The 24,652-nt window shown below is 39.7% G+C and overlaps 2 protein-coding genes and 1 long non-coding RNA gene across 11 annotated transcripts in view; 1 reads left to right on the top strand and 2 right to left on the bottom strand.

Moving 5' to 3' along the window:
• The window catches only part of cyld3 (cylindromatosis (turban tumor syndrome) 3), a 31,209-nt gene extending 30,311 nt beyond the window's left edge, over positions 1-898 (bottom strand). For 6 of the 7 annotated variants that reach the window (XR_015495140.1, XR_015495141.1, XR_015495139.1 and 3 more), the window contains exons 1-2: positions 812-898; positions 344-548 (exon numbers count right to left, since the gene is read on the bottom strand). Coding sequence is in view for 2 of the 7 variants with exons in the window: in XM_087260245.1 (XP_087116371.1) it covers positions 344-526 (183 nt within the window). In the remaining 5 variants the exon portion in view is untranslated. Of the gene's footprint in view, positions 1-343; positions 549-721 lie in introns of all 7 variants that reach the window. The other variant, XM_087260246.1, reaches the window with a different exon arrangement.
• A 117-nt stretch (positions 899-1,015) lies between these two features.
• LOC141375237 (uncharacterized) lies at positions 1,016-13,917 on the top strand. 2 transcript variants are annotated; one of them, XR_015495325.1, is made up of 3 exons: positions 1,016-1,076; positions 1,905-2,118; positions 13,748-13,917. It is a non-coding gene; the product is annotated as an uncharacterized LOC141375237 (long non-coding RNA). The 2 variants fall into 2 exon arrangements; XR_015495326.1 differs by lacking the exon at positions 13,748-13,917 and adding an exon at positions 2,513-3,373.
• si:cabz01112025.1 overlaps positions 6,955-24,652 on the bottom strand; it is a 71,105-nt gene continuing 53,407 nt past the window's right edge. For both annotated transcript variants that reach the window (XM_087260200.1, XM_087260201.1), the window contains exons 19-28: positions 21,109-21,246; positions 20,784-20,864; positions 20,431-20,609; positions 16,351-16,435; positions 15,554-15,712; positions 13,919-14,068; positions 13,725-13,832; positions 9,547-9,661; positions 8,586-8,710; positions 6,955-7,348 (exon numbers count right to left, since the gene is read on the bottom strand). In XM_087260200.1, the coding sequence (XP_087116326.1) occupies positions 7,205-7,348; positions 8,586-8,710; positions 9,547-9,661; positions 13,725-13,832; positions 13,919-14,068; positions 15,554-15,712; positions 16,351-16,435; positions 20,431-20,609; positions 20,784-20,864; positions 21,109-21,246 (1,284 nt within the window). In that variant the 3' untranslated portion in view covers positions 6,955-7,204. The remainder of the gene's footprint in view (positions 7,349-8,585; positions 8,711-9,546; positions 9,662-13,724; positions 13,833-13,918; positions 14,069-15,553; positions 15,713-16,350; positions 16,436-20,430; positions 20,610-20,783; positions 20,865-21,108; positions 21,247-24,652) is intronic.

Below are 24,652 nucleotides of genomic sequence, written 5' to 3'. Positions count from 1 at the left end.
CAGGACATAATTGGTATAAATTGCAATATGCAACCAAAGTTTTAAAGTTTAAACTTCACAATTAGGATGGAAATGGTAAACATTTGGAGATAAAATCGAAAAGGCTTCATTTACCGGTGGTAAAAAAAAACTAATCTTATGTTATAAATAAAATAAAACTGTATGAGCTCATCATTCTGCGGACATCATCATCAAAAGATGTCACCTAGGACTAGGTAATATTGTTTTAATGTTAAAGAGAAAAAAAGAGACTCACGTCACATAAACAAACTCTAAATAGCGAGATCTAAGCTCACAGTGGGCATGTAAACAGTGAGTAAAGGTGTATTTCTCAGTGTCTCACCTTGACCCACAGGTGTTCTCCTCTTCCTCCGCGGTGTCCCCCTCCTCCCTCCTGCTCCACACACAGCTGCCCCCGCTGCAGGCGAATGGTTCCTTCCAGGTGATCCTGCACCTTGTAGTCGGACGCGACCATATACATTCTGGGGGGGCGTCGCCTCCTACTGTGACGAGCGTCGCCTGACATGCTGAAGCGAAGATCTGCGGACCTGCGCATTCACGACAAACATAAATAAGAACATACACATCTGCTAAATGACAACACGCACTGAACAAAACACTACAATTAAACACCCACATAAGGGTTTAACGGAAATCGCGTTTGTTTCAAATACAAAAACTAGCGTGGAAAGTAAACCAGGAACTTTACTCATTTTCAAACCTGTTTATCCGCCTCAGGCGGGGGTTGTTCACCTCGATAACATGGTTTTAATTTCAAACACACAGAAATAAAGAGTTAAAGTCCACTCACAGTCAGAATCATCACCTCAGCTGGAAGAGCGACACTTTTCACTCGGAAAACGCGAAAATGCCTCACTTTCGCCAGAGCAGGAAGCGCGTTGACGGACAGCCGCGTGGGCCAATGGGAGCGGGGGAAAAGTTGGGGTGACCAATCAGAGCGGCAGGTGGGAGGAGCTTAGGTTTGAGGGAAATTCCACTGTTGCGGTTTGTATTTAGGTTTATAAATTACTTTTGTCTTCTGACGGATATTTCGCTCATCTTCCGAGAATTCTGCGGTAAACACACACACACACACACACACACACACACACACACACACACACACGCGTGAGGTTATATTCACAAGACATTAAGAAGCTTTGAATTTGTTAAATAGGTCGAAAATGTGATTTCATGACTGTTTCGCGTTTGCTCGCAAATCTGCGCTTCCTCTTAAAGATACATAAATGTAGATGTTTAATCTAAGCTAATATTATTAAAATGATGAGAATTGTGAGGATTTATTTAGTCCCGTTTAAAGAAAACTTCCAAAATACAGTTTTAACATGGGTTAATTATTTTAACCTTGCATAATTAATATTTTACAACATTAACACTTACCTCAATTAACATTTTGTATCCCAGCTGTTGAATTTGTTCATATTTGACCCAAAGATGGATTGAATTATACAAAACATACTTTAAATCATTGTAAATATTGCACTGGGTTGTATTAACCCATAGGTTCGTTTGTTGCACTTGATTCATTGGTTTGTGCAGTTTCATTACAGTACATTAACATTTAATCAAAGCCTGAATTAGGTAAGAAAACATCAATTAATCAGTCAATTCATCCATCTCCAGCTCAGCAGCACTTACATAAATGTTCTGAAGGGATGTTGATGCATTACTCCCCCAAATATGCACTATTTATTCTGCTTTTTCTGGTTCTTTACAGTATTTTCTGGGTTATGGAGTCATACAATAAGATTCTTAGTTTCTTCTGTAAAATTTTTGGATGTAATATGTCAAAAACAAAAAGTTTGAAACTGAGTTAGTCCAGTGTTCAGATTTGTGTGTTAAATTATATGTAACATAATGTACTGTAATGTGCATTAATATAGCGCATGTATTGTGAATGGCCATACACCCAAAGCGCTTTACCATCATGAGAGGGGTCTCTCCACACCACCACCAGTGTGCAGCTCCACTTGGATGATGCGACGGCAGCTGCAGGACAACAGCGCCAGTGCTTCACCACACACCAGCTATAGGGGGAGTGGAGAGACAGTGATAGAGCCAATTCAGTGGATGGGGATGATTGAGAGGTCATGATGGGTAAGGGCTGATTTTTAATTTGGCCAGGACACCGGGGTTACACCCCTGCTCTTTACCAGAAGTGCCAAGAGATTATTAATGAGCACAGTTTAACGTCTCATCCATAAGACGACGCATGTCAGTGCATGTTTAATCAATGTCTCGATCATTTGTGTATTCACACTGCATATACAAACAGTAGTTGCAGCAACAAAATAGAAATCTGAACTTATTAAATCATTTTCCTTCGGCTTAGTCCTTTTATTCATCAGGGGTCACCACAGCGGAATGAACCGCCAACTATTCCAGCATATGTATTACACAGCGGATGCCCTTCCAGCTGCAACCCAGTACTGGGAACCACCCATACACACTCACACACTACAGCTAATTTAGTTCATCAATTCCTCTATAGGTGTTTGGACTGTGGGGGAAACCGGAGCACCCGGAGGAAACCCACACCAACATAGGGAGAGCATGCAAACTCCACACAGAACACTGTTGTGTTCCTTGCTAATATACTCCCATGTGTTGCTTATAGACATATTAGCTATGTTGTTTTCTTTTGTATTTCCATGTAGTTCATTAATTAAGTGCTTGTTGTAAACAGCTTCATGCACATAGTTTTATTATTCTTTATTTTTGTTCTATTATATTTGCTAAACAGATCACTACTCTTTTAAAAAATAGCTAAAAATAGATTTAGTTTTTTTTTCAGTTTTTTTTATTTTCTTTTATTGCAATAAAAACAGTCCATTACAACAAATACAAAACTGATTAAAGTATAATAATACAACTGAAAAAAATTATTCAAATGTTGGATTTACTCAATTTCTTTTACGTTAAGTGGTTGTAAACAATATATTTGTGTTGAATTTAAACAAACAAATTAAGTTGAACATTATTAAATTTCATTTGTTTGTTTAAATTCAACACAAATAAATTGTTTGCAACATTTCTGCAGGCATCACCTTTAAAGCAACAAGAGAAATGCAACAATTTTAAAATAAATAAAGGTAAAGCAAAAGAAAGACAAAGAGAGAGAAAAAGACACAGACACAAAAAAAGAAATAAATGAGGGCACATGACACAAATAAAACAAATGAATGCAGAATATTAAATAAAGCACATGTTTTATAAGCTTTAATTGCTTTCCTAACGGTGATGGTTTAAAAAAAAAGTTCCAGTTCTCGTTTAAAAACATACAAAAATTGGGCTTACATTGAGTACATTTGCATTTTTAAAAACTTTCCCATAAATAAAATGAGGTTTATGCAAAAAAAAGTTGAATTAAGGAATTGTTTTTCTTTAACACAAAACCCCAAAACAACATGTCCAGAGCTTAAAGAAAAATCCCCACAAACCTTTTGGACAATTGGAGAATTCACATCGGAGGGACACTACCAAAACAAGTGAGCAACAGATTCAGGAGAAGCCTCACAGAAAGAGCAAGAGATGCCAATGTCATGTTTAAAAGTTTGGAAAAATTGTTTAACTGAATAAAAGTCACCTTGAGTTAACTCAACCTGCAACCTTCTGCTCTCCCTCGTGAAGCAAACACAGAAGTGATTGAAGATGTAATTCATCGACTGGCCACTGGGGGATGGCTACATCAGTGAGTTGATCCCTATAGACCAGGGATTCCCAAACTTTTTATTCCGGGACCCACCTAGGCAAGTAATTCAATCTCAAGACCCACCATGATATTTTAATTTGGAAAAATGTGTAAAAAAAAAATGTATCCATAAAAAGCAGTCAAAAATATATGGTGTGCGGCTTTTTGGATTTTGCGATTTGACATGCACAAAATGAGGCTCGAAGTGCTTGTGATCATTTTTTTGTTGAAAAAGATACTCTTTTAATATGAATATGATCAACCTTTGATCAAGCCCCTGGATTATGATCAAGCCCCGTCACATCGCAGTAAATTCCACTGCTAGTGTAAAGTCATAAGAAACTAAATCGCTTTTTGATCAACTACTACAAGCTGGGAAAACGTCAGATAAATATGCCAATGCAATTAACGTTATTGCTGAATAGATCTAATATCTACACATTTGCTTGAGGGAGGAATGATGGAGGTAGTTACATTACTATTACTATTTTCCAGAACACCTATGCCCTTCCATAACATTAGCTGACGTTAAAACTAACAGATAGCACTATAGCTATTCATTGATTAGCAATCTGTCAACGATGGGATGTAAAAAATAACAACAAATAGCTTCAAATGATAGAACACATAGCAAACATTAGAAAATATTAACAATACAATAAAAGGTTTAGTCTATTAAAATCAATGGCCTATACAGAAATTAAATATAATTAAATAAATTAAATAAAGCTATAAAATCTACTTCACTTTTGATTGTATTTGCATATTGATTAAAGTTACTATAGTTATTTAGTTTAGAGCAGCTAGTGAATCTCTCATTGTGTTTAGTTTGATAACAGATGAGTTAATGTAAGAATGCACAGATCTATAATGAAGCATTCGGCTACTTTAGTAACTGTGTGTGCTCATTTAAGAGAAAATTAGTTGTGTTTAAAATAATACACGCAGGACCGAACAAAAAAAGAAAAAAAACGAAATAAAAGCACTTTTCCGACGGTCCCTTACTGAGAGCTCCGCTCAGTGCGAGCTCTCCCGGCTAAACGCAGATTGTGAGGGCTTAAACGAAGCAGTGCTCGTAATGTCGAGTGAAAAAAAAGAAAAAGTCAGCTGTGAAACACAACCAGCTTTGTGTTTTTGTAGGAAACACACTTTAGACATTTTTAGGGTAAGAGGTTTTTAAGTTATTGCCGTCAATCGTACTGGTTTTGATTCAACGCAATGTAAATACAGCTGCAGCTATGTGACATTGCGCGACCCACCTTTGTTCACTGTGCGACCCGCTAGTGGGTTCGACCCAGTTTGAAAACCCCTGCTATAGACTGTTTTCACGCAGCCGCCATTGTTAAAAGCGAAGTTGAGACTGCGGTGGGCCTCTTTTCCTTTTTTCACCTACCTGTGATGAGGATGATCATGGCCCTGCCCGCTTGTAGATTCAGTTGTGTGTTACTCAGAAAGCTACGGGTGTTAAAAAGTTGAGTTTTGACTATTCTTGAGTCCCTTCAGTCGATCCTCAGGACTGGCGGCAGCACTTTTAGCTTAGCTTAGCATAGATCATTGAATTGGATTAGACCATTAGCATCTCACTCCCTAATCCTCCTCCGTACGTTTTCTAGGTTTATTTTTTAACTATTGTTTGTCCCTAAAGCCTGGTTTATACTTCTGCATCAAGTGATCGGTGTGACCCACGGTGCATGCAACGCGCGCAGCTGTGCATTTATACTTCTGCTGCTGTCTCTGTTGGTCTGCAATAACACTTCTGAAACACTAGAGGGCAGTGAGGTGTAAATGTTCCTCTGTGTCGAGTTTCTTCGCTGGTGTTTTGCTTTTCCTGAACACTTCCTGGATGTACAAGTGGCTCAAACTCGCTCATTTTGAGGCAGGAACCGGCGGACGTGCAACAACTTTAACTATGAGGTAAACACAAAACAAAACTTTCCATCCGGAGCTCCTTCACGCCACTCCACACTTGTAAACAATCGCTCCATCGGGCTCGCGCAGCTCTTGGTCACGCCCATGTAACAGGTGTTAAATTTATGTATGTTTTCGTTATAAATTCACACAAAATCTTTGTTTTGTTGGTCATTAATATGTGGGAAATAAAGAGAAAATGTTTTATTTTTGTTTTGACGCGTCGGCGCGATGACGTCATTGACGTGCGGTGACGTCAGTGACATTGCGCGCGCTTTGCTTCAGTCAGTCGGAGTATGGAAGGCCGTTGGGGCCAAAACGTCTGCAACGTCTTCCAAATCGGAGGACAGAGCAGAGCGAGGTAGGCATTTACTCCTGTCCCGTGGAAAAATGTGTATAAAGTACGAAAATATGTAATTTAGATGAAGTGAGTTTTGTTACATATGTTATATAACATGTACATGAGTTATATGAGTGTGTTTGGGTTCTTTATATCGTGTTTTAACCTGCCAAACTGTCATTTCAACCAGGAGAAGTGCAGTGCACGATATTAGCATGAAGTTTAGCCTGTGAAATGTGTATTTTGATTGCTGATTTTCGATCTCTTTTGTGTGTGAATGTTTAGCAGTAGCAGGCGTAAGAGGAGTTTTAAGAGAAGACTGCATGTTCTCTGTTTGTGCAGGTATTGTTTTTTGTGTCTGATGTTTAATGTGTTATATAAGATACTGGTAAATGTTATATATTATATATTAAGAGGAGTTTTTGTAACGCATTGGGAAGTTTAAATATTTACTATATTAATTAATAGTTTTATAATGACTTATCTTTTTTATTATGTAATATGTTGTATTTACTGTTTTGTTCTTGCTTGAGTCTGCCGGAGGACAGAGCAGAGCGAGCAGTAGCAGGCGTAAGAGGAGTTTTAAGAGAAGACTCATACCTGCATGTGCTCTGTTTGTGCAGCACTTGAATAAATGAGACCGCTGAACCTGCAGACAGACTCCAGCTCTTTACACAACACAACACAACACAGAGGGGTAGTCGAGCCGTTAAGACCGGCCCCGGCTACACCCACACTCGTCAGCACTACCAAGTCGACCAATCACAGAGCTTGCGCTACGCGTCTAGCGACGTGTAGTTACATTTCTTGAGAGGTGCGCGTCAGTGCCGCCGACGGCCACAGTGAGGGCTATGCGGCCACACGTAGGCTGCGCTGTAGTATACGCGTGCGCTTGACGCAGAATTATAAATCAGCCTTAATCCACTTCCATACATGTACTCATCAGCTTCAGTCACATCAACGTTTAAAATGTAAAACAATCAACAACTCACAGTTTTCTATCAAACATTTTAATAGACACATTCACTGAACATACAAAATATTAAATACACGTTACCAAACAGTAATAAATAACAAAATACAGGGAATTCCATACAAAACTAAAGTCATTTGAAAGTTTATGAAGGCCACAGACTCTTGCGTCATTTATAAAAATAGATGAACCATTAAGGTAAACTTCAACATACAATAAATGAACTCAGCCTACAGGACCTTAGTGAAACACTGATGCAGCGGGTGTGTGTTCAGACAGGCGTGTGATTGGCTGGCGTGTGCTCCGTGTTGATGAAGTATGTGGTCAGTTGACCTTTACCTTTCACATTGACCACTCCTCTCTGGGTCACCGAGTAACCCAGAGTCTGGGCCACCTGCGCCGTCTCCTCCGTCACCTGAAAACACATCACAACATAATAATGATCATATTTATTACATCAGTAATGACGTTAGTTTATTGTCAACATGTTATTGACACTGTTTTCTCTTAATTTACTGAGTGTTTCTCAAAATTGACGAAAAGATTTTAAATACCTAGTAATATTAAACTACTTTTAGTACTGACAAAATTACAAAGTACACTTTATTAGGTACACCTGTCCAGCTCAATGGATTTCGGCATGTAGACATGGTCAAGAGGATCTGCTGCAGTTTAAAGCGAGCATCAGAATGGGGAAGAAAGAGGATTTAAGTGACTTTGAGCGTGGCATGGTTGTTGCTGCCAGACGGGCTGCGCTGAGTATTTCAGAAACTGCTGATCTACTGGGATTTTCACGCACAACCATCTCTAGGGTTTACAGAGAATGCTCCGACAAAGAGGAAATATCCAGTGAGCGGCAGTTCTGTGGGCGCAAATGCCTTGTTAATGAGGCCAGAGGTCAGAGGAGAATGGCCAGACTGGTTCCAGTTGATAGAAAGGCGACAGTAACTCAAATAAGCACTCGCTACAACCGAGCTCTGCAGAAGAGCATTAGTACCAATTGAGCATCAACGCCACAGCCTACCTGAGTATTGCTGCTGACCATGTCCATCCCTTTATGAGCACAGTGTCTCCATCTTCTGATGGCTACTTCCAGCAGGATAACGCAGCATGTCATAAAGCTCAATCATCTTAGACTGCTGAACATGACGATGAGTTTACTGTACTCAAATGGCCTCCACAGTGACCAGAGCTCAATCCAATAGAGCAGCTTTGGGATGTGGTGGAACGGGAGATTGTGCAGCCGACAAATCTGCAGCAACTGTGTGATGCTATCATGTCAACATGGAGCAAAATCTCTGAGGAATATTTCCAGTAGCTTGTTGAATCTCTGACACCAAGGATTAAGGCAGATCTGAAGGCAAAAGGGCTCCAACCCGGTACTAGTGAGGTGTACCTAATAAAGTGGCCAGTGAATGTAGAGTCGTTGTATAACAGTGGTTTTGTTCTGTAGACAATTCAAAACAAATATAGCCTAAAGGGGCTAATAATATTGACATTAAAATGGCTTTAAAACTATTCAAAACTGCTTTTATTCTAGCCGAAATAAAACAAACAAGACTTTCTCCAGGAGAAAAAATATTAGAGGAAATGCTGTGAAAAATTCCTGAATCTGTTCAACATCCTTTGGGAAATATTTGTAAAGTGCTGACCTGTATTTTGTCCAGGACTCCAGTGCTGTCCATCCGGCTGGCCACGTTCACTGTGTTTCCCCAAATATCATACTGAGGTTTATGAGCACCGATGACGCCCGCGATCACAGGCCCATGATTAATGCCTGAACACAACAACACAACACCAATCACATTCATGCAAAACCAATAAATCACCACAATAAAAATTCTCTTTTTCTCTCATTCATTTATTTACTTTTTTGATTTATTAATTTTACTTTATTCTCGTAACTCAGAACACTGTAAACACTCAGGGCTCTGTCATACACCCATCGCAATAAGGCACAGGACGTGTTTGGCGTGATTTGCTGCTATTTTTAGACCAGCGCAACTGTAATTTTCACGTTTTGCTTCACGCTGTTTAATAGTAAACCATCTGCGCTGCTCTGTGGACTCATGTGTGTGCTGGTCTATAGAGGAGGTGTGTTAATGCGCATTGTTGTAGCGCTGCTATTCTGAGGAACTGAAATCGACCGTGCCATTGACCAACTAAAAGCTGCTTTAAAGTCCAGCAGAGCGTGTTAGATATGCTCCTATGCAGGTCAAAACTCTTACACACTGCTGAACACACACAGGATGATCAGCAACACACAAATATCTTCACAGATGAAAACAATTAAAGGATTAAAATGATCCAGAAAGGATGATTCTCTACATCAGTATAAACAGCACTGCCTCCATGCAGTGATGACTTGGTAATTTTTGTGTAGAGATCATTTGAGTTTGCGTCTTTGTTGTGTTCTTTCTCTTTTCCAAAACAACAAAGCGAATGTAAAAAACGGATCAAATGAACAAAGTTTGGGAACATTACGATTTCTAAATTCAAACATTTAAAAAAAGAAAACTAATACAACTAATCCGCCAAAAAACATGGTCACTACACTTTTAATATAATAAAACCATGGTTAATTTTAGTAAGAAAAATACAGCTTTGATTTACCAATCCTGAGTTTGAAGTTGTTGAATGAGTGCATGTTGATGTTTTCCAGTTTGCTCATCAGAGCGATGGCGAAGTCAAGCATGCAGCGCACCTGGTTGTAGGAAACGTCACTCACCTGTGCATGCAGACACACACACACACACACACACACACACACACACGCACACATTCATTTGATTTTACACTTCTTAATAAGGAATTGTGGTACATTTCAAGTCTTTCCCATTCATTTTCTATCAAATGTGATTTTACAGTAAACAGAATTATTATTAATGTAAAAAAAGCAAAAGACTTAAATGGGAAGAAAAACCATTTGATTCTGGTACTAATTGTTGTTTAACCTATTAAAAATGGATTGACTTTTTAGACCACAATAGAATTGATGATAACAGAGTTGAAGATAACAGAGTTGAAGATAAGAGTTGACAGTAACGGAGTCGACGATAACAGAGTTGAGGATAACAGAGTTGACGATAACAGAGTTGACAGTAACAGAATCGACGATAACAGAGTTGACGATAACAGAGTTGACGATAACAGAGTTGACGATAACAGGGTTGAAGATAACAGAGTTGACGATAACAGAGCTGACAGTAACAGAATCGACGATAACAGAGTTGACGATAACAAAGTTGACGATAACAGAGTTGACGATAACAGAGTTGACGATAACAGAGTTGACGATAACAGAGTTGACAGTAACAGAATCGACGATAACAGAGTTGACGATAACAAAGTTGACGATAACAGAGTTGACGATAACAGAGTTGACGATAACAGGGTTGAAGATAACAGAGTTGACGATAACAGAGTTGACGATAACAGAGTTGACGATAACAGTTTACGATAACAGAGTTGACGATAACAGAGTTGACGATAACAGAGTTGAAGATAACAGTTGACAATAACAGAGTTGACAGTAACAGAATCGATGATAACAGAGTCGACGATAACAGAGTTGAAGATAACAGGGTTGAAGATAACAGAGTTGACGATAACAGAGTTGACGATAACAGAGTTGACGATAACAGTTTACGATAACAGAGTTGACGATAACAGAGTTGACGATAACAGAGTTGAAGATAACAGTTGACAATAACAGAGTTGACAGTAACAGAATCGATGATAACAGAGTCGACGATAACAGAGTTGACGATAACAGAGTTGACGATAACAGGGTTGAAGATAACAGAGTTGAAGATAACAGAGTTGACGATAACAGAGTTGACAGTAACAGAATCGACGATAACAGAGTTGACGATAACAAAGTTGACGATAACAGGGTTGACGATAACAGGGTTGACGATAACAGAGTTGACGATAACAGGGTTGAAGATAACAGAGTTGACGATAACAGAGCTGACAGTAACAGAATCGACGATAACAGAGTTGAAGATAACAGAGTTGACGATAACAGAGTTGACAGTAACAGAATCGACGATAACAGAGTTGACGATAACAGAGTTGACGATAACAGAGTTGACAGTAACAGAATCGACGATAACAGGGTTGACGATAACAGAGTTGACGATAACAGAGTTGACGATAACAGGGTTGAAGATAACAGAGTTGACGATAACAGGGTTGAAGATAACAGAGTTGAAGATAACAGAGTTGAAGATAACAGAGTTGACGATAACAGGGTTGAAGATAACAGAGTTGACGATAACAGAGTTGACGATAACAGAGTTGACGATAACAGGGTTGAAGATAACAGAGTTGACGATAACAGGGTTGAAGATAACAGAGTTGAAGATAACAGAGTTGAAGATAACAGAGTTTAAGATAACAGAGTTGACGATAACAGTTGACGATAACAGAGTTGACGATAACAGGGTTGACGATAACAGAGTTGACGATAACAGAGTTGACGATAACAGAGTTGACGATAACAGGGTTGACGATAACAGAGTTGACGATAACAGAGTTGACGATAACAGAGTTGACGATAACAGGGTTAAAGATAACAGAGTTGAAGATAACAGAGTTGATGATAACAGAGTTGAAGATAACAGAGTTGAAGATAACAGAGTTGAAGATAACAGAGTTTAAGATAACAGAGTTGACGATAACAGAGTTGACGATAACAGAGTTGACGATAACAGGGTTGAAGATAACAGAGTTGAAGATAACAGAGTTGAAGATAACAGAGTTGACGATAACAGAGCTGACGATAACAGAGTTGAAGATAACAGAGTTGAAGATAACAGAGTTGACGATAACAGAGCTGACGATAACAGAGTTGAAGATAACAGAGTTGAAGATAACAGAGTTGACGATAACAGAGCTGACGATAACAGAGTTGAAGATAACAGAGTTGACGATAACAGAGTTGAAGATAACAGTTGACAATAACAGAGTTGACAGTAACAGAATCGATGATAACAGAGCCGACGATAACAGAGTTGAAGATAACAGAGTTGACGATAACAGAGTTGACGATAACAGAGTTGACGATAACAGAGTTGAAGATAACAGAGTTGACGATAACAGAGTTGAAGATAACAGAGTTGACGATAACAGTTGACAATAACAGAGTTGACAGTAACAGAATCGATGATAACAGAGTTGACGATAACAGAGTTGAAGATAACAGAGTTGACGATAACAGAGTTGACGATAACAGAGTTGACGATAACAGTTGACAATAACAGAGTTGACAGTAACAGAATCGATGATAACAGAGCCGACGATAACAGAGTTGAAGATAACAGAGTTGACGATAACAGAGTTGACGATAACAGAGTTGACGATAACAGAGTTGACGATAACAGAGTTGAAGATAACAGTTGACAATAACAGAGTTGACAGTAACAGAATCGATGATAACAGAGCCGACGATAACAGAGTTGATGATAACAGAGTTGATGATAACAGAGTTGATGATAACAAAGTTGACGATAACAGGGTTGACGATAACAGGGTTGACGATAACAGAGTTGACGATAACAGGGTTGAAGATAACAGAGTTGACGATAACAGAGCTGACAGTAACAGAATCGACGATAACAGAGTTGAAGATAACAGAGTTGACGATAACAGAGTTGACAGTAACAGAATCGACGATAACAGAGTTGACGATAACAGAGTTGACGATAACAGAGTTGACGATAATAGAGTTGACAGTAACAGAATCGACGATAACAGGGTTGACGATAACAGAGTTGACGATAACAGAGTTGACAATAACAGAGTTGACGATAACAGGGTTGAAGATAACAGAGTTGACGATAACAGAGTTGAAGATAACAGAGTTGAAGATAACAGAGTTGAAGATAACAGAGTTGAAGATAACAGAGTTGACGATAACAGTTGACGATAACAGAGTTGACGATAACAGGGTTGACGATAACAGAGTTGACGATAACAGGGTTGACGATAACAGAGTTGACGATAACAGAGTTGACGATAACAGAGTTGACGATAACAGGGTTAAAGATAACAGAGTTGAAGATAACAGAGTTGATGATAACAGAGTTGAAGATAACAGAGTTGAAGATAACAGAGTTGAAGATAACAGAGTTGATGATAACAGAGTTGACGATAACAGAGTTGACGATAACAGGGTTGAAGATAACAGAGTTGATGATAACAGAGTTGAAGATAACAGAGTTGAAGATAACAGAGTTGAAGATAACAGAGTTGAAGATAACAGAGTTGACGATAACAGAGTTGACGATAACAGAGTTGACGATAACAGGGTTGAAGATAACAGAGTTGAAGATAACAGAGTTGACGATAACAGAGTTGACGATAACAGAGTTGACGATAACAGAGTTGAAGATAACAGTTGAAGATAACAGAGTTGACGATAACAGAGCTGACGATAACAGAGTTGAAGATAACAGAGTTGACGATAACAGAGTTGAAGATAACAGTTGACAATAACAGAGTTGACAGTAACAGAATCGATGATAACAGAGCCGACGATAACAGAGTTGAAGATAACAGAGTTGACGATAACAGAGTTGACGATAACAGAGTTGACGATAACAGAGTTGAAGATAACAGAGTTGACGATAACAGAGTTGACGATAACAGAGTTGAAGATAACAGTTGACAATAACAGAGTTGACAGTAACAGAATCGATGATAACAGAGTTGACGATAACAGAGTTGAAGATAACAGAGTTGAAGATAACAGAGTTGACGATAACAGAGTTGAATTTCAATCTCACCTGTCGCTCCTCTGCTTTGGCAGGTTGGGTCAGTCCCGCCGCCGCCATATACGTGCTGCCGATGGTCTTAATCTTTTCTACAGCGCAGAACTTTGGCTTGCTGAGGAGCTGGAAAACAGAAAAAGACAAGATTTGAGAAAGGTGGATTCAAAATAATATGAATGGAACAATGAATAAATAAATGTACAGTAAACCTCGTCAAAGTCTGAAATGATCTCGTTGAGGAAGCGCAGACACTCCAGGCCGTTGTTGTTGACGCTGCTTTCATTGTAAAACTCTTTGAAAAAATGCGGCACAGACGCAAACATGACGCAGACACACTCACATGACTTACTGTACAAGTCCTGAAACACACACACACACACACACACACACACACACACACACACACACACACACTTTTTTAGACATTTAAATGACATCACAGAAAACAGATTGACTTTGTGAAGTTTATTTATAAACTAATTTCAAGAGGAGCACATGATTATGATTGAACACAGCTGGTCCTGCATTAACTACAGCATGATTCACCAATCAGACGATTCCTAACTCACTATAAATAACCAGAGTTCCTTACTACAGTTACCTTCGCCTTGAAGAATCCCCCTTCCACCGCTACTCCTCCACCTTTCCCTCTATAGGGCAGCACAGTGGCCCAGTGGTTAGCACTGTGCCTCACAGCAAGAACGTCACTGATTCAACTCCTTAACAGGCCAAGTGTCGTTTCTGTGTGGAGTTTACACAGTCTTCCCGTGCTCATGTGGGTTTCCCCCGGGTTCCCCGGTTTTCTCCCACATTCCCAAAAACGAGTTATAAGTGAATTGGTCAATCTAAACTAGTGTTCTCGAGATCTACCACAGCTCAAACTCCCTCTCGCCCTGCAAACGGGAGGGAGCCCCGGGCTCGAGGATCTTATGGGATCAGGGCTCTCTCCTGGAGCAGCATGCCAAACACGCTTTATAATCCGTCATCAGCTAAGTGTGAACTCTTGAAACAGAATTAAGATCTGACCTGTGAATGCTTTTAAAATTACATTTGAATCCTGTTACAGGATGGATAACCTCAAATAAACTGCAGATCTCAGACAACAGTCTTTTTTTTGGTGCGTTCACACCAGATGCAGATGAAGATTCAAGCGCGGGTGATTTAAATGTTAAGCAATAACACAATCAGACATCCTACGGGACTATTCGCTCGAATGAGGTGGCGTGGATAACACGCATTGAGAGAATGACACAGCGCTAATTGAGCAGTTCGTATTCAAGCCTTTCTGCAATGATGAGTCACACAAGTGCAGTTGCAAAGTTTGCAGTAAACACACGCACACATGCGCGTCCACTGACATTATAGTCCACATTATGGTCTGGTGCTTCCAGAGGTTATGAATTACAGATTGAGTCTGTCTTTATTGCAAACATGCTCTGATTTAAAAGCGTGTTAATCTTGTGAAACTCCTTCTTGAGCTGCAGCTGATCACAGATCTTTCAATCACAGTTTCTTAGCAAATCCTGTTCTGTGGACATGTTTATATGCACTACGGAGGCGTGTTAATACGCTCCTGTCAATCAATTTGGTGGGCGGGGAAACCACACTCCTACATCACGTTGCGGTGGGCCTCAAAATCACTGGGATATGGATCATATTTAGCATCTGGAAATTTTTAAAAAGAGACTTGTGTTTCTATCACTTCAATATGATTGTGAACACACTATTCCTGCACACAGTTCTGTCCAGACAGCTTACACTAGTTTAATAACCCTTTAATAACCCTCCTCAGCGCTGTACATGGCAGTGTGTCCTGTAGGGGGCAGCGGTGTTTTGGTCTGTACCTGGTTCTGTATGTCTTTCCCGATGAAGAAGTCGGTGACGTGTCCGGGCAGCAGATTCTGCAGCAGCAGGCGGTTCACGTTCTTCGTCGTCTCCATTTCCTCTGACTTCTTCTTGAAACACTTTTCTAGGAGGAACTCTGTCCGAGAGCCCAGCTCATCCTGGAGGACATCACACACACACACACACACACACACACACACACACACACACAACACATGAGCACACACATACATGCAAGTACACACATGCATACACATACACCACAAAAGAGTGTGCACACACACACACACACACAAGTACACACACATTTGAGCACAAACACATACATATGAGCATACACACATGTGCACATACACATATGAGCACACACAATTTGAGAGCACACACATACATATGAGCATACACACGTGCGCACACATAGACCCATGTACACACAGACACACAAGCAAACACAAATACATTCATAAGTATGATCACACTCACACACACACACACACACAAATATGATCGCAAACAGACATACATATACATGCATACATATGAGCACACACATAGACAAATGTACACACACACACACACACACATGCATACATACATATGAGCATAAACGTGCACACAGACATACATATATACACACACACACACACACACACACACACACACACACACACAAACACATACATGTTCACAAATACAAACACAAAGAAAGACACAAGATTGCACACACACACACATAGAAACAGACACAAACACAGTCATTGAAAGCGTGCGCGCACATACACACACACACACTGACCTGTCGCACTATAATCAGTGATGTCAGGTAGAAAATCACCAGCCAAACACCAGCCATGATCTTTGGCTCTTTAAGAACTCCTGGCCTGCAACACACACACACACACACACACACACACAATTGATAAAGAATTAACCCAGAGTGTTTCTGGACATCGCTTACTAATATACTGTATTATTTATATATGAATAGCCAGCACCTGACCAGACCATCACACACACACACACACACACACACTGGCGTCACTAAATCAACATTGACTGTATTTGCCGCCATCATTAATTCTCCTGCTCTCGTTATGAAGGGCTGATCAGTGACGTCATCATCAGGAGTAAACATGTTAGTCTTTATAATCCCTCATGGAAATATGCATAAACTCTCTGACACGGCTAATCTCTGTTCTTAAACACAATCAGCTCCACAGCCTTAATGAAGGATGTCACGGTCAATATGAAGCTGAGGGTAATATTCATCTGTATGTATATTCAGACGGCAGTTTCATCACATACAGTTGAAGTCAGAATTATTCTCCCTGTTTATTTCTGTTTACGGAGAGCAGATTTCTAAAGCACATTTCTAATCATAATAGTGTTAATAACTCATCTCTAATAACTGATTTATTTTCTCTTTGTCATGATGACAGTAAATAATATTAGACTAGATATTCTTCAAGACACTTCTATACAGCTTAAAGTGACATTTAAAGGCTTCACTAGGGTAATTAGGGTAACTAGGCAGGTTAGAGTAATTATGCAAGTTATTGTATAACTATGGTTTGTTCTGTAGACTATTGAAAACAAATATAGCTTAAAGGGGCTAATAATATTGAGCTTAAAATGGTGTTCAAAATATTTAAAACTGCTTTTATTCTAGCCGGAATAAAACAAATAAGACTTTCTCCAGAAGAACAAATATTATCAGACATACTGTGAACATTTCCTGAATCTGATAAACATCATTTAGGAAATATTTAAAAAAGAAAAACAATTGGAAGGAGGCGAATAATTCTGTCTTCAACTGTACACACAGCTATAATTACCTCTTAACACTGGATATATATAAGGGCAGATCATTTTTAACTGTATTTTGAATCAGATTTAAGTAATTTGTCACGTTAGGGTGATCAAAACAGGAACAAAAACAGGTGTAGAATCCAAGTGCAGTTTAATTGATGTATTGTGCAGTGACCGTGACAAAAATCCCAAAATCAAAGTAACGAAATAAACAAACAAACTAGGAACTCAAACAGATAAAACTCGAACTAGACTTTAACAAGAATAACAGGATACAGACTGGAATCAGGAACAAATATACCGATAAAGACAAACGACGAACTGACAAACGGAGGTGGAATGGTTGAATATATAGTCCAGGTAATTAACGGGGAAACAGAGACAGCTGTGATTCCAATCAGTGTATGTGAAAGGCCGGGGCTGCGTCTGAAACCGCCTACTACTCAGTAGGTACTGCATTTGAATGTAAACGTACTACTCGGTCGTTAGAAAAGTACGTTCTATACAGTATGAATGTGAAAAGTATGAATGGAATTCGGACGTACTACACCCGCCATTTTGTCATGGTCACATGACCTACCTGCGTCAGTTGCGTCGCTTTACTCCCATTCATGAATTCGCTCGCGGGGCATCATGGGATAGCGCAGTGTGCATGGGATGCGCACTCCGGAATCTTGCCGGAAGTAGTAAGTCCGCATACTGATTTTCGAATTCTATGAATTCAGACATACTACTCGCCTTGCATACTGATTTTAGCGTACTATATAGTATGGAAGTATGCGGTTTCGGACGCAGCCCGGGTGTATGCACGAAGGAATGTGTGGATATGTAGTTCTTTCGCCACTGCAGTTCGCAGGGAGTTGCAGGCAAACTACAGTGGCAACTGGTGTTCATACACAGTCATGACATAATTCGTAAAAAAAGAAAACGAAATGAATTGATTTTAGTTGTGTGAGTGTGTGCGTGTGTGTGTGTGTGTGACTGTATGTTTGCGCTCATATGTATGTGTGTGTGCTTATATGTGTGTATGTATGTGTGTGTGTGCTCATTTGTATGTATGTGTGTATGCTTACGGGTTTGTGTGCTCATATCTATGCGTATGTTTGTGTGTTTAAGTAAATTGTTATAAATATTTATATTTATATATTTCTTTTGTAGGGTGAGGCAGTGGCGCAGTAGGTAGTGCTGTCGCCTCACAGCAAGAAGGTTGCTAAGACTAAGCCGAAAAGAAAATGAATGAATGAATGATTTTTTTTAATATATGTATGTTTTGTTATTATAATTATATTATAATTATATTATTATAATGTGCAGGACGTGTTGGCGAAATTTGTTGCTATTTTCACACCAGCGCAACAGTAATTTCAGTAGTAAACTGTAGTTTTGCTCCACGTTGTACTAAATTTTAGACACAAATCTCTGTTCTTAACAAAGAAAATTAAATGCATTTAAAATAGCGCTGTCAAATTAGTGCGCTAACACATGCGATTAATTTTAAATAATTAACGCTTTAAAAAAAATTAACCTGCAGTTGCAGGTTTTTTTTTACTTCCTGTTGTGGTGGACGTGTGTTCAACAGGCAAGAAATGTGGATAAGACCAAGGAAGCACTTTTTGAAGGCAAGTTTCAGTATAAAACTATTAGTCGCATCACCAGGCTCTACAGAGTTTCATGCAGTTTCGGGTGTTTCATTTTTAACTTTCGACTTCTGTTGTAAGTTGATACCGCATGGCGAACAGAAAGAAAATCCTCCGCATTTCGTGACTCGGTGTTCCTTTAAGGTAATAAAATCACTGCTTAGGCTACACGGTAGACTTTTAATAAGAGTATAATCTTAATCATATTAAAATCAGAGTATTGGTGTCTTATGTAAATGTACCCAGAAAGTCTCTGGTGAAGTCGCGAGCTGTCAAAGACAGGGCATTACTCTGCCTTTCAGCATGAGCCTCCAAGTTTAGTGTGTTTCCTCATTAAACGCAATGAAAGCGTATGCTTCACGCTGTTGTGTCAGAATCCTTGTGAAATACAGTAATACTTTAGGACGCTTAGTTTAAGCAAATTTGATGAACGTGATCATGCGTGTTAATCTGAGGGGAGTCGCTCCAGTATGGAAGGCCGTTGGGGCCAAAACGTCTGCAGCGCGTTGTGTGTGTCTGTGTCAGGCCCGTTGAGGGGTGTCAGGGGTGGAGTGAGTGACGTATCTGAGTAGGGGCGAGAGGGGTGTGCAATGTATTTAACGACCGGTTTGCAGAAATTATCATTCATTTGCGGGCATTTGGGAGTCTCTGTGCACTTGCGGGACACTCCTAGTCTTAGCAACTGGATAAATGTAAAGGAGGATTAAGCAAAATTGTTTCTACTCTATAACTAATGTTCTCAACTCACAGCAATAAAACTCTACAATGAGTGCAACAGTTTGTATTCTATAGTTTATTATTATAATTGTTCATTTTCCATATCTGCAATTCCTGTATTTTGGCATTTTTTTGCAGTCCACTTAGAATCCAACATGGAAATCAATGTTTTCTTTATTGGCATTGATTGTTTTGAAATTTAAATGTCATTAACATGCCTGTGTTTTAATTTCTGTAGTAAATATGGCTGTCAAGCCAGGATCTTGATGGTTTATTGTGGGTTTGTTGTTTACATGAAGAAATCTGTGTTACAAGTTAAACAAAAATTATATCAAACAATTATATTTTGAATTTAAATATTTTTTGTCTTGCGTTTACATTAATTTTACATTTAAATAGCCAAAATTACAAGTTTCAGTATTTTAAATGTGATTAATCGCGATTAATTTTTCTAAAAAGGTGCGATTAAATAGTTAATTTTTTTAAATCGATTGACAGCACTAATTTACATGTTTGTGCAAACTCAGTGTATGTGGATTGTGTGAGCGTTTATGTGTACAAACTGAGTGTGTGTGAATTTCATGAGTGTGTATGTGCAAACTGAGTGTGAATTGCATAAATGTGTGTATCTTTGTGTGTGTGTGTGTGTGCATTAAAAGTGGGTGTGCGCAAACTGAGTGTGTGAGAATTGCGTGAGTGTGTGTGTATCTTACGTGTTGTTAGCAGTGTACAGCTGCTGCATGTAGCAGTCGGAGCGCGGCGCATAAACGTAGAGAAAGAGCGCCAGATACACCACCACAGCCAGAGTCAGGAGGAGGAGTTTGACCGACACACACACACGCATGAACACCAGCACGCCCAGCATCGCCAGCAGACAGCAGAACAGGTAATACTGCACACACACACACACACATCATTAACACATGAAGAATACACTCATCATCCGACATATGCAATAATTCAATATCTGCTGGTGATGAACATGGACAGTACTGATGTATAGTGTTGATCTTTATTGCCATGACTCAACAATTTATGACATCAGGAAATCTGCTATTCAGCTCACCGGCACAGTGTAGAGATTCAGAAAGTTCAGTGCTGTTGCATTCTGGGAAACATTCACACAGCTATCACCTGGAATGAAAGCCTACAAACCACATAAACCAAGTTAAACATAAAAACACAGCTGAGTATTTGTATTTGCTCACAACTAGCCACTTATTGCCAAGCTATTTTTGAGCTAGGGGTGGGCGATATGGCAAACATAAGTTAGAATCACAATGCACAAAATCTCAGAATTGCTACAAAATCATTTCTCAATTCGCTATACGTGAAAGCTGATGTATGTATGTGTGTGTGTGTATATGTGTGTGTGTGTGCGTGTTTCTTACCATGTTCAGCACTGCCATGAGCAGTGTGATGAGCAGGCAGAGCAGCACCAGCAGCAGTCGCAGCACCGCCCTGCTGGCCGCACCGGTGCACAGCTCCAACATCCAGGGGATACTGGGGGGAACCTTGGACCTCCAGCGCTGACGAACACACGCAAACATCAACAACTGACATGATAACACAAATACGGGTTTTTCTAGAATTGCAGGAATATTTTGCATCTCCAGGATAAACTTTCTGTTATATTACAAAGACTAGAAACAGTTTTGAATAATAATGAAAATATTTCAAGCTATCTCAACTCTACGTCAACTCTGTTATCGTCAACTCTGTTATCGTCAACTCTGTTATCGTCAACTCTATTATCCAACCCAAGCTCATTCTGAAAACGTAGCCCCGCGGACATTTCTGGAGACCGCGATTTACGTGGCTGGAGGTACGTATGGCCCTGTTTGTATTTTTCAAGTGAATGCTACGGGGCGGTGTGACGCCACTCCTCTTTTTGCGCTCACTCACCTCCGTGTGGAGGGCTTTCCCGCCGCAACCAGTTTGTCCTCTTAGCTCGCAGCGTTACGTCGGTGGAGCGGAGGCCTGGAGGAGGAGGAGCCAGCCGCTGCGACGACCGGTTTCGAGTCCAGGGAAGATCGGTTCCAGAAATCAGGTAAGATGAAAAACAGAATCCAAAAAATAAAAGCGAACGAGTTCGTGATGGGGCGAGAATGTGGCGAAATCCGAAAACGCGGTCAAATTCGAACGAGGGCTTTTGCTTCTCTTTTCCTGACAGCTTTTGTAAATCTTCGCTTGGGTTTAGGGAAGGAGGAGGAGGAGGATGGCCGGGTCGGCCGCCCAGTCGATCGTTCAGTCATTCAGTCCGTCAGTCGGAGAGATGATCGCTCGACAGTACCCTCTGGCGGCTTTTCACGTAAGAACAGTGCGAGCGCGAACGGCACACGCTTTTGAGAGGCGTTCGAGATGCGAAAAAGCACAGCGCAGCGGCCTCTCGCAGATTCGCGAAAACAAAAACTGCACGAATACGTACCTCCCGAGACGTATTTCGCAGCCTTCAGAAACTTCCGCGGGGCTACGTTTCCACGATGTGCCTGGGTTGCTATTATCGTCAACTCTGTTATCGTCAACTCTATTATCGTCAATTCTATTATCGTCAACTCTGTTATCGTCAACTCTATTATCGTCAACTCTGTTATCGTCAACTCTGTTATCGTCAACTCTGTTATCGTCAACTCTGTTATCGTCAACACTGTTATCGTCAACTCTATTATCATCAACTCTGTTATCGTCAACTCTGTTATCGTCAACTCTGTTATCTTCAACTCTGTTATCGTCAACACTGTTATCTTCAACTCTGTTATCGTCAACTCTGTTATCGTCAACTCTGTTATCGTCAACTCTGTTATCTTCAACTCTGTTATCGTCAACTCTGTTATCGTCAACACTGTTATCGTCAACTCTATTATCATCAACTCTGTTATCTTCAACTCTGTTATCGTCAACTCTGTTATCTTCAACTCTGTTATCGTCAACACTGTTATCGTCAACTCTGTTATCGTCAACTCTGTTATCGTCAACTCTGTTATCTTCAACTCTGTTATCGTCAACACTGTTATCGTCAACTCTGTTATCGTCAACTCTGTTATCGTCAACTCTGTTATCGTCAACTCTGTTATCGTCAACTCTGTTATCTTCAACTCTGTTATCGTCAACACTGTTATCGTCAACTCTGTTATCGTCAACTCTGTTATCTTCAACTCTGTTATCGTCAACACTGTTATCGTCAACTCTGTTATCGTCAACTCTGTTATCGTCAACTCTGTTATCTTCAACTCTGTTATCGTCAACACTGTTATCGTCAACTCTGTTATCGTCAACACTGTTATCTTCAACTCTGTTATCGTCAACTCTGTTATCGTCAACTCTGTTATCTTCAACCCTGTTATCGTCAACACTGTTATCGTCAACTCTGTTATCGTCAACTCTATTATCGTCAACTCTGTTATCGTCAACTCTGTTATCGTCAACTCTGTTTTCGTCAACTCTATTATCATCAACTCTGTTATCGTCAACTCTGTTATCTTCAACTATGTTATCGTCAACTCTGTTATCTTCAACTATGTTATCGTCAACTCTGTTATCGTCAACTCTGTTATCTTCAACTCTGTTATCGTCAACTCTGTTATCTTCAACTCTGTTATCGTCAACTCTGTTATCTTCAACTATGTTATCGTCAACTCTGTTATCGTCAACTCTGTTATCGTCAACTCTGTTATCGTCAACTCTGTTATCTTCAACTCTGTTATCGTCAACTCTGTTATCGTCAACTCTGTTATCGTCAACTCTGTTATCTTCAACTCTGTTATCGTCAACTCTGTTATCGTCAACTCTGTTATCGTCAACTCTGTTATCGTCAACTCTGTTATGGTCAACTCTGTTATCGTCAACTCTGTTATCTTCAACTCTGTTATCGTCAACTCTGTTTTCGTCAACTCTGTTATCGTCAACTCTGTTATCGTCAACTCTGTTATCGTCAACTCTATTATCATCAACTCTGTTATCGTCAACTCTGTTATCGTCAACTCTGTTATCGTCAACTCTGTTATCTTCAACTCTGTTATCGTCAACTCTATTATCGTCAACTCTGTTATCTTCAACTATGTTATCTTCAACTCTGTTATCGTCAACTCTGTTATCTTCAACTCTTTTATCGTCAACTCTGTTATCGTCAACTCTGTTATCTTCAACTCTGTTATCGTCAACTCTGTTATCGTCAACTCTGTTATCGTCAACTCTATTATCGTCAACTCTGTTTTCGTCAACTCTATTATCATCAACTCTGTTATCGTCAACTCTGTTATCTTCAACTCTGTTATCGTCAACTCTGTTATCGTCAACTCTATTATCGTCAACTCTGTTATCGTCAACTCTGTTATCGTCAACTCTGTTATCATCAACTCTGTTACTGTCAACTCTGTTATCGTCAACTCTGTTACCGTCAACACTGTTATCCTCAACTCTGTTATCGTCAACTCTGTTATCGTCAACACTGTTATCGTCAACTCTATTATCATCAACTCTGTTATCGTCAACTCTGTTATCGTCAACTCTGTTATCGTCAACTCTGTTATCGTCAACACTGTTATCGTCAACTCTGTTATCGTCAACTCTGTTATCATCAACTCTGTTATCGTCAACTCTGTTATCGTCAACTCTGTTATCTTCAACTATGTTATCGTCAACTCTGTTATCGTCAACTCTGTTATCTTCAACTCTGTTATCGTCAACTCTGTTTTCGTCAACTCTATTATCATCAACTCTGTTATCGTCAACTCTGTTATCTTCAACTCTGTTATCGTCAACACTGTTATCGTCAACTCTGTTATCGTCAACTCTGTTATCATCAACTCTGTTATCGTCAACTCTGTTATCATCAACTCTGTTATCGTCAACTCTGTTATCGTCAACTCTGTTATCTTCAACTCCGTTATCGTCAACTCTATTATCGTCAACTCTGTTATCGTCAACTCTGCTATC

Source organism: Danio rerio, chromosome 7, assembly GCF_052040795.2.
Source record: "Danio rerio strain M-AB ecotype USA chromosome 7, GRCz13ab, whole genome shotgun sequence".
NCBI lineage: Eukaryota > Metazoa > Chordata > Actinopteri > Cypriniformes > Danionidae > Danio > Danio rerio.
This window is presented reverse-complemented; position numbering and strand designations above follow the sequence as displayed.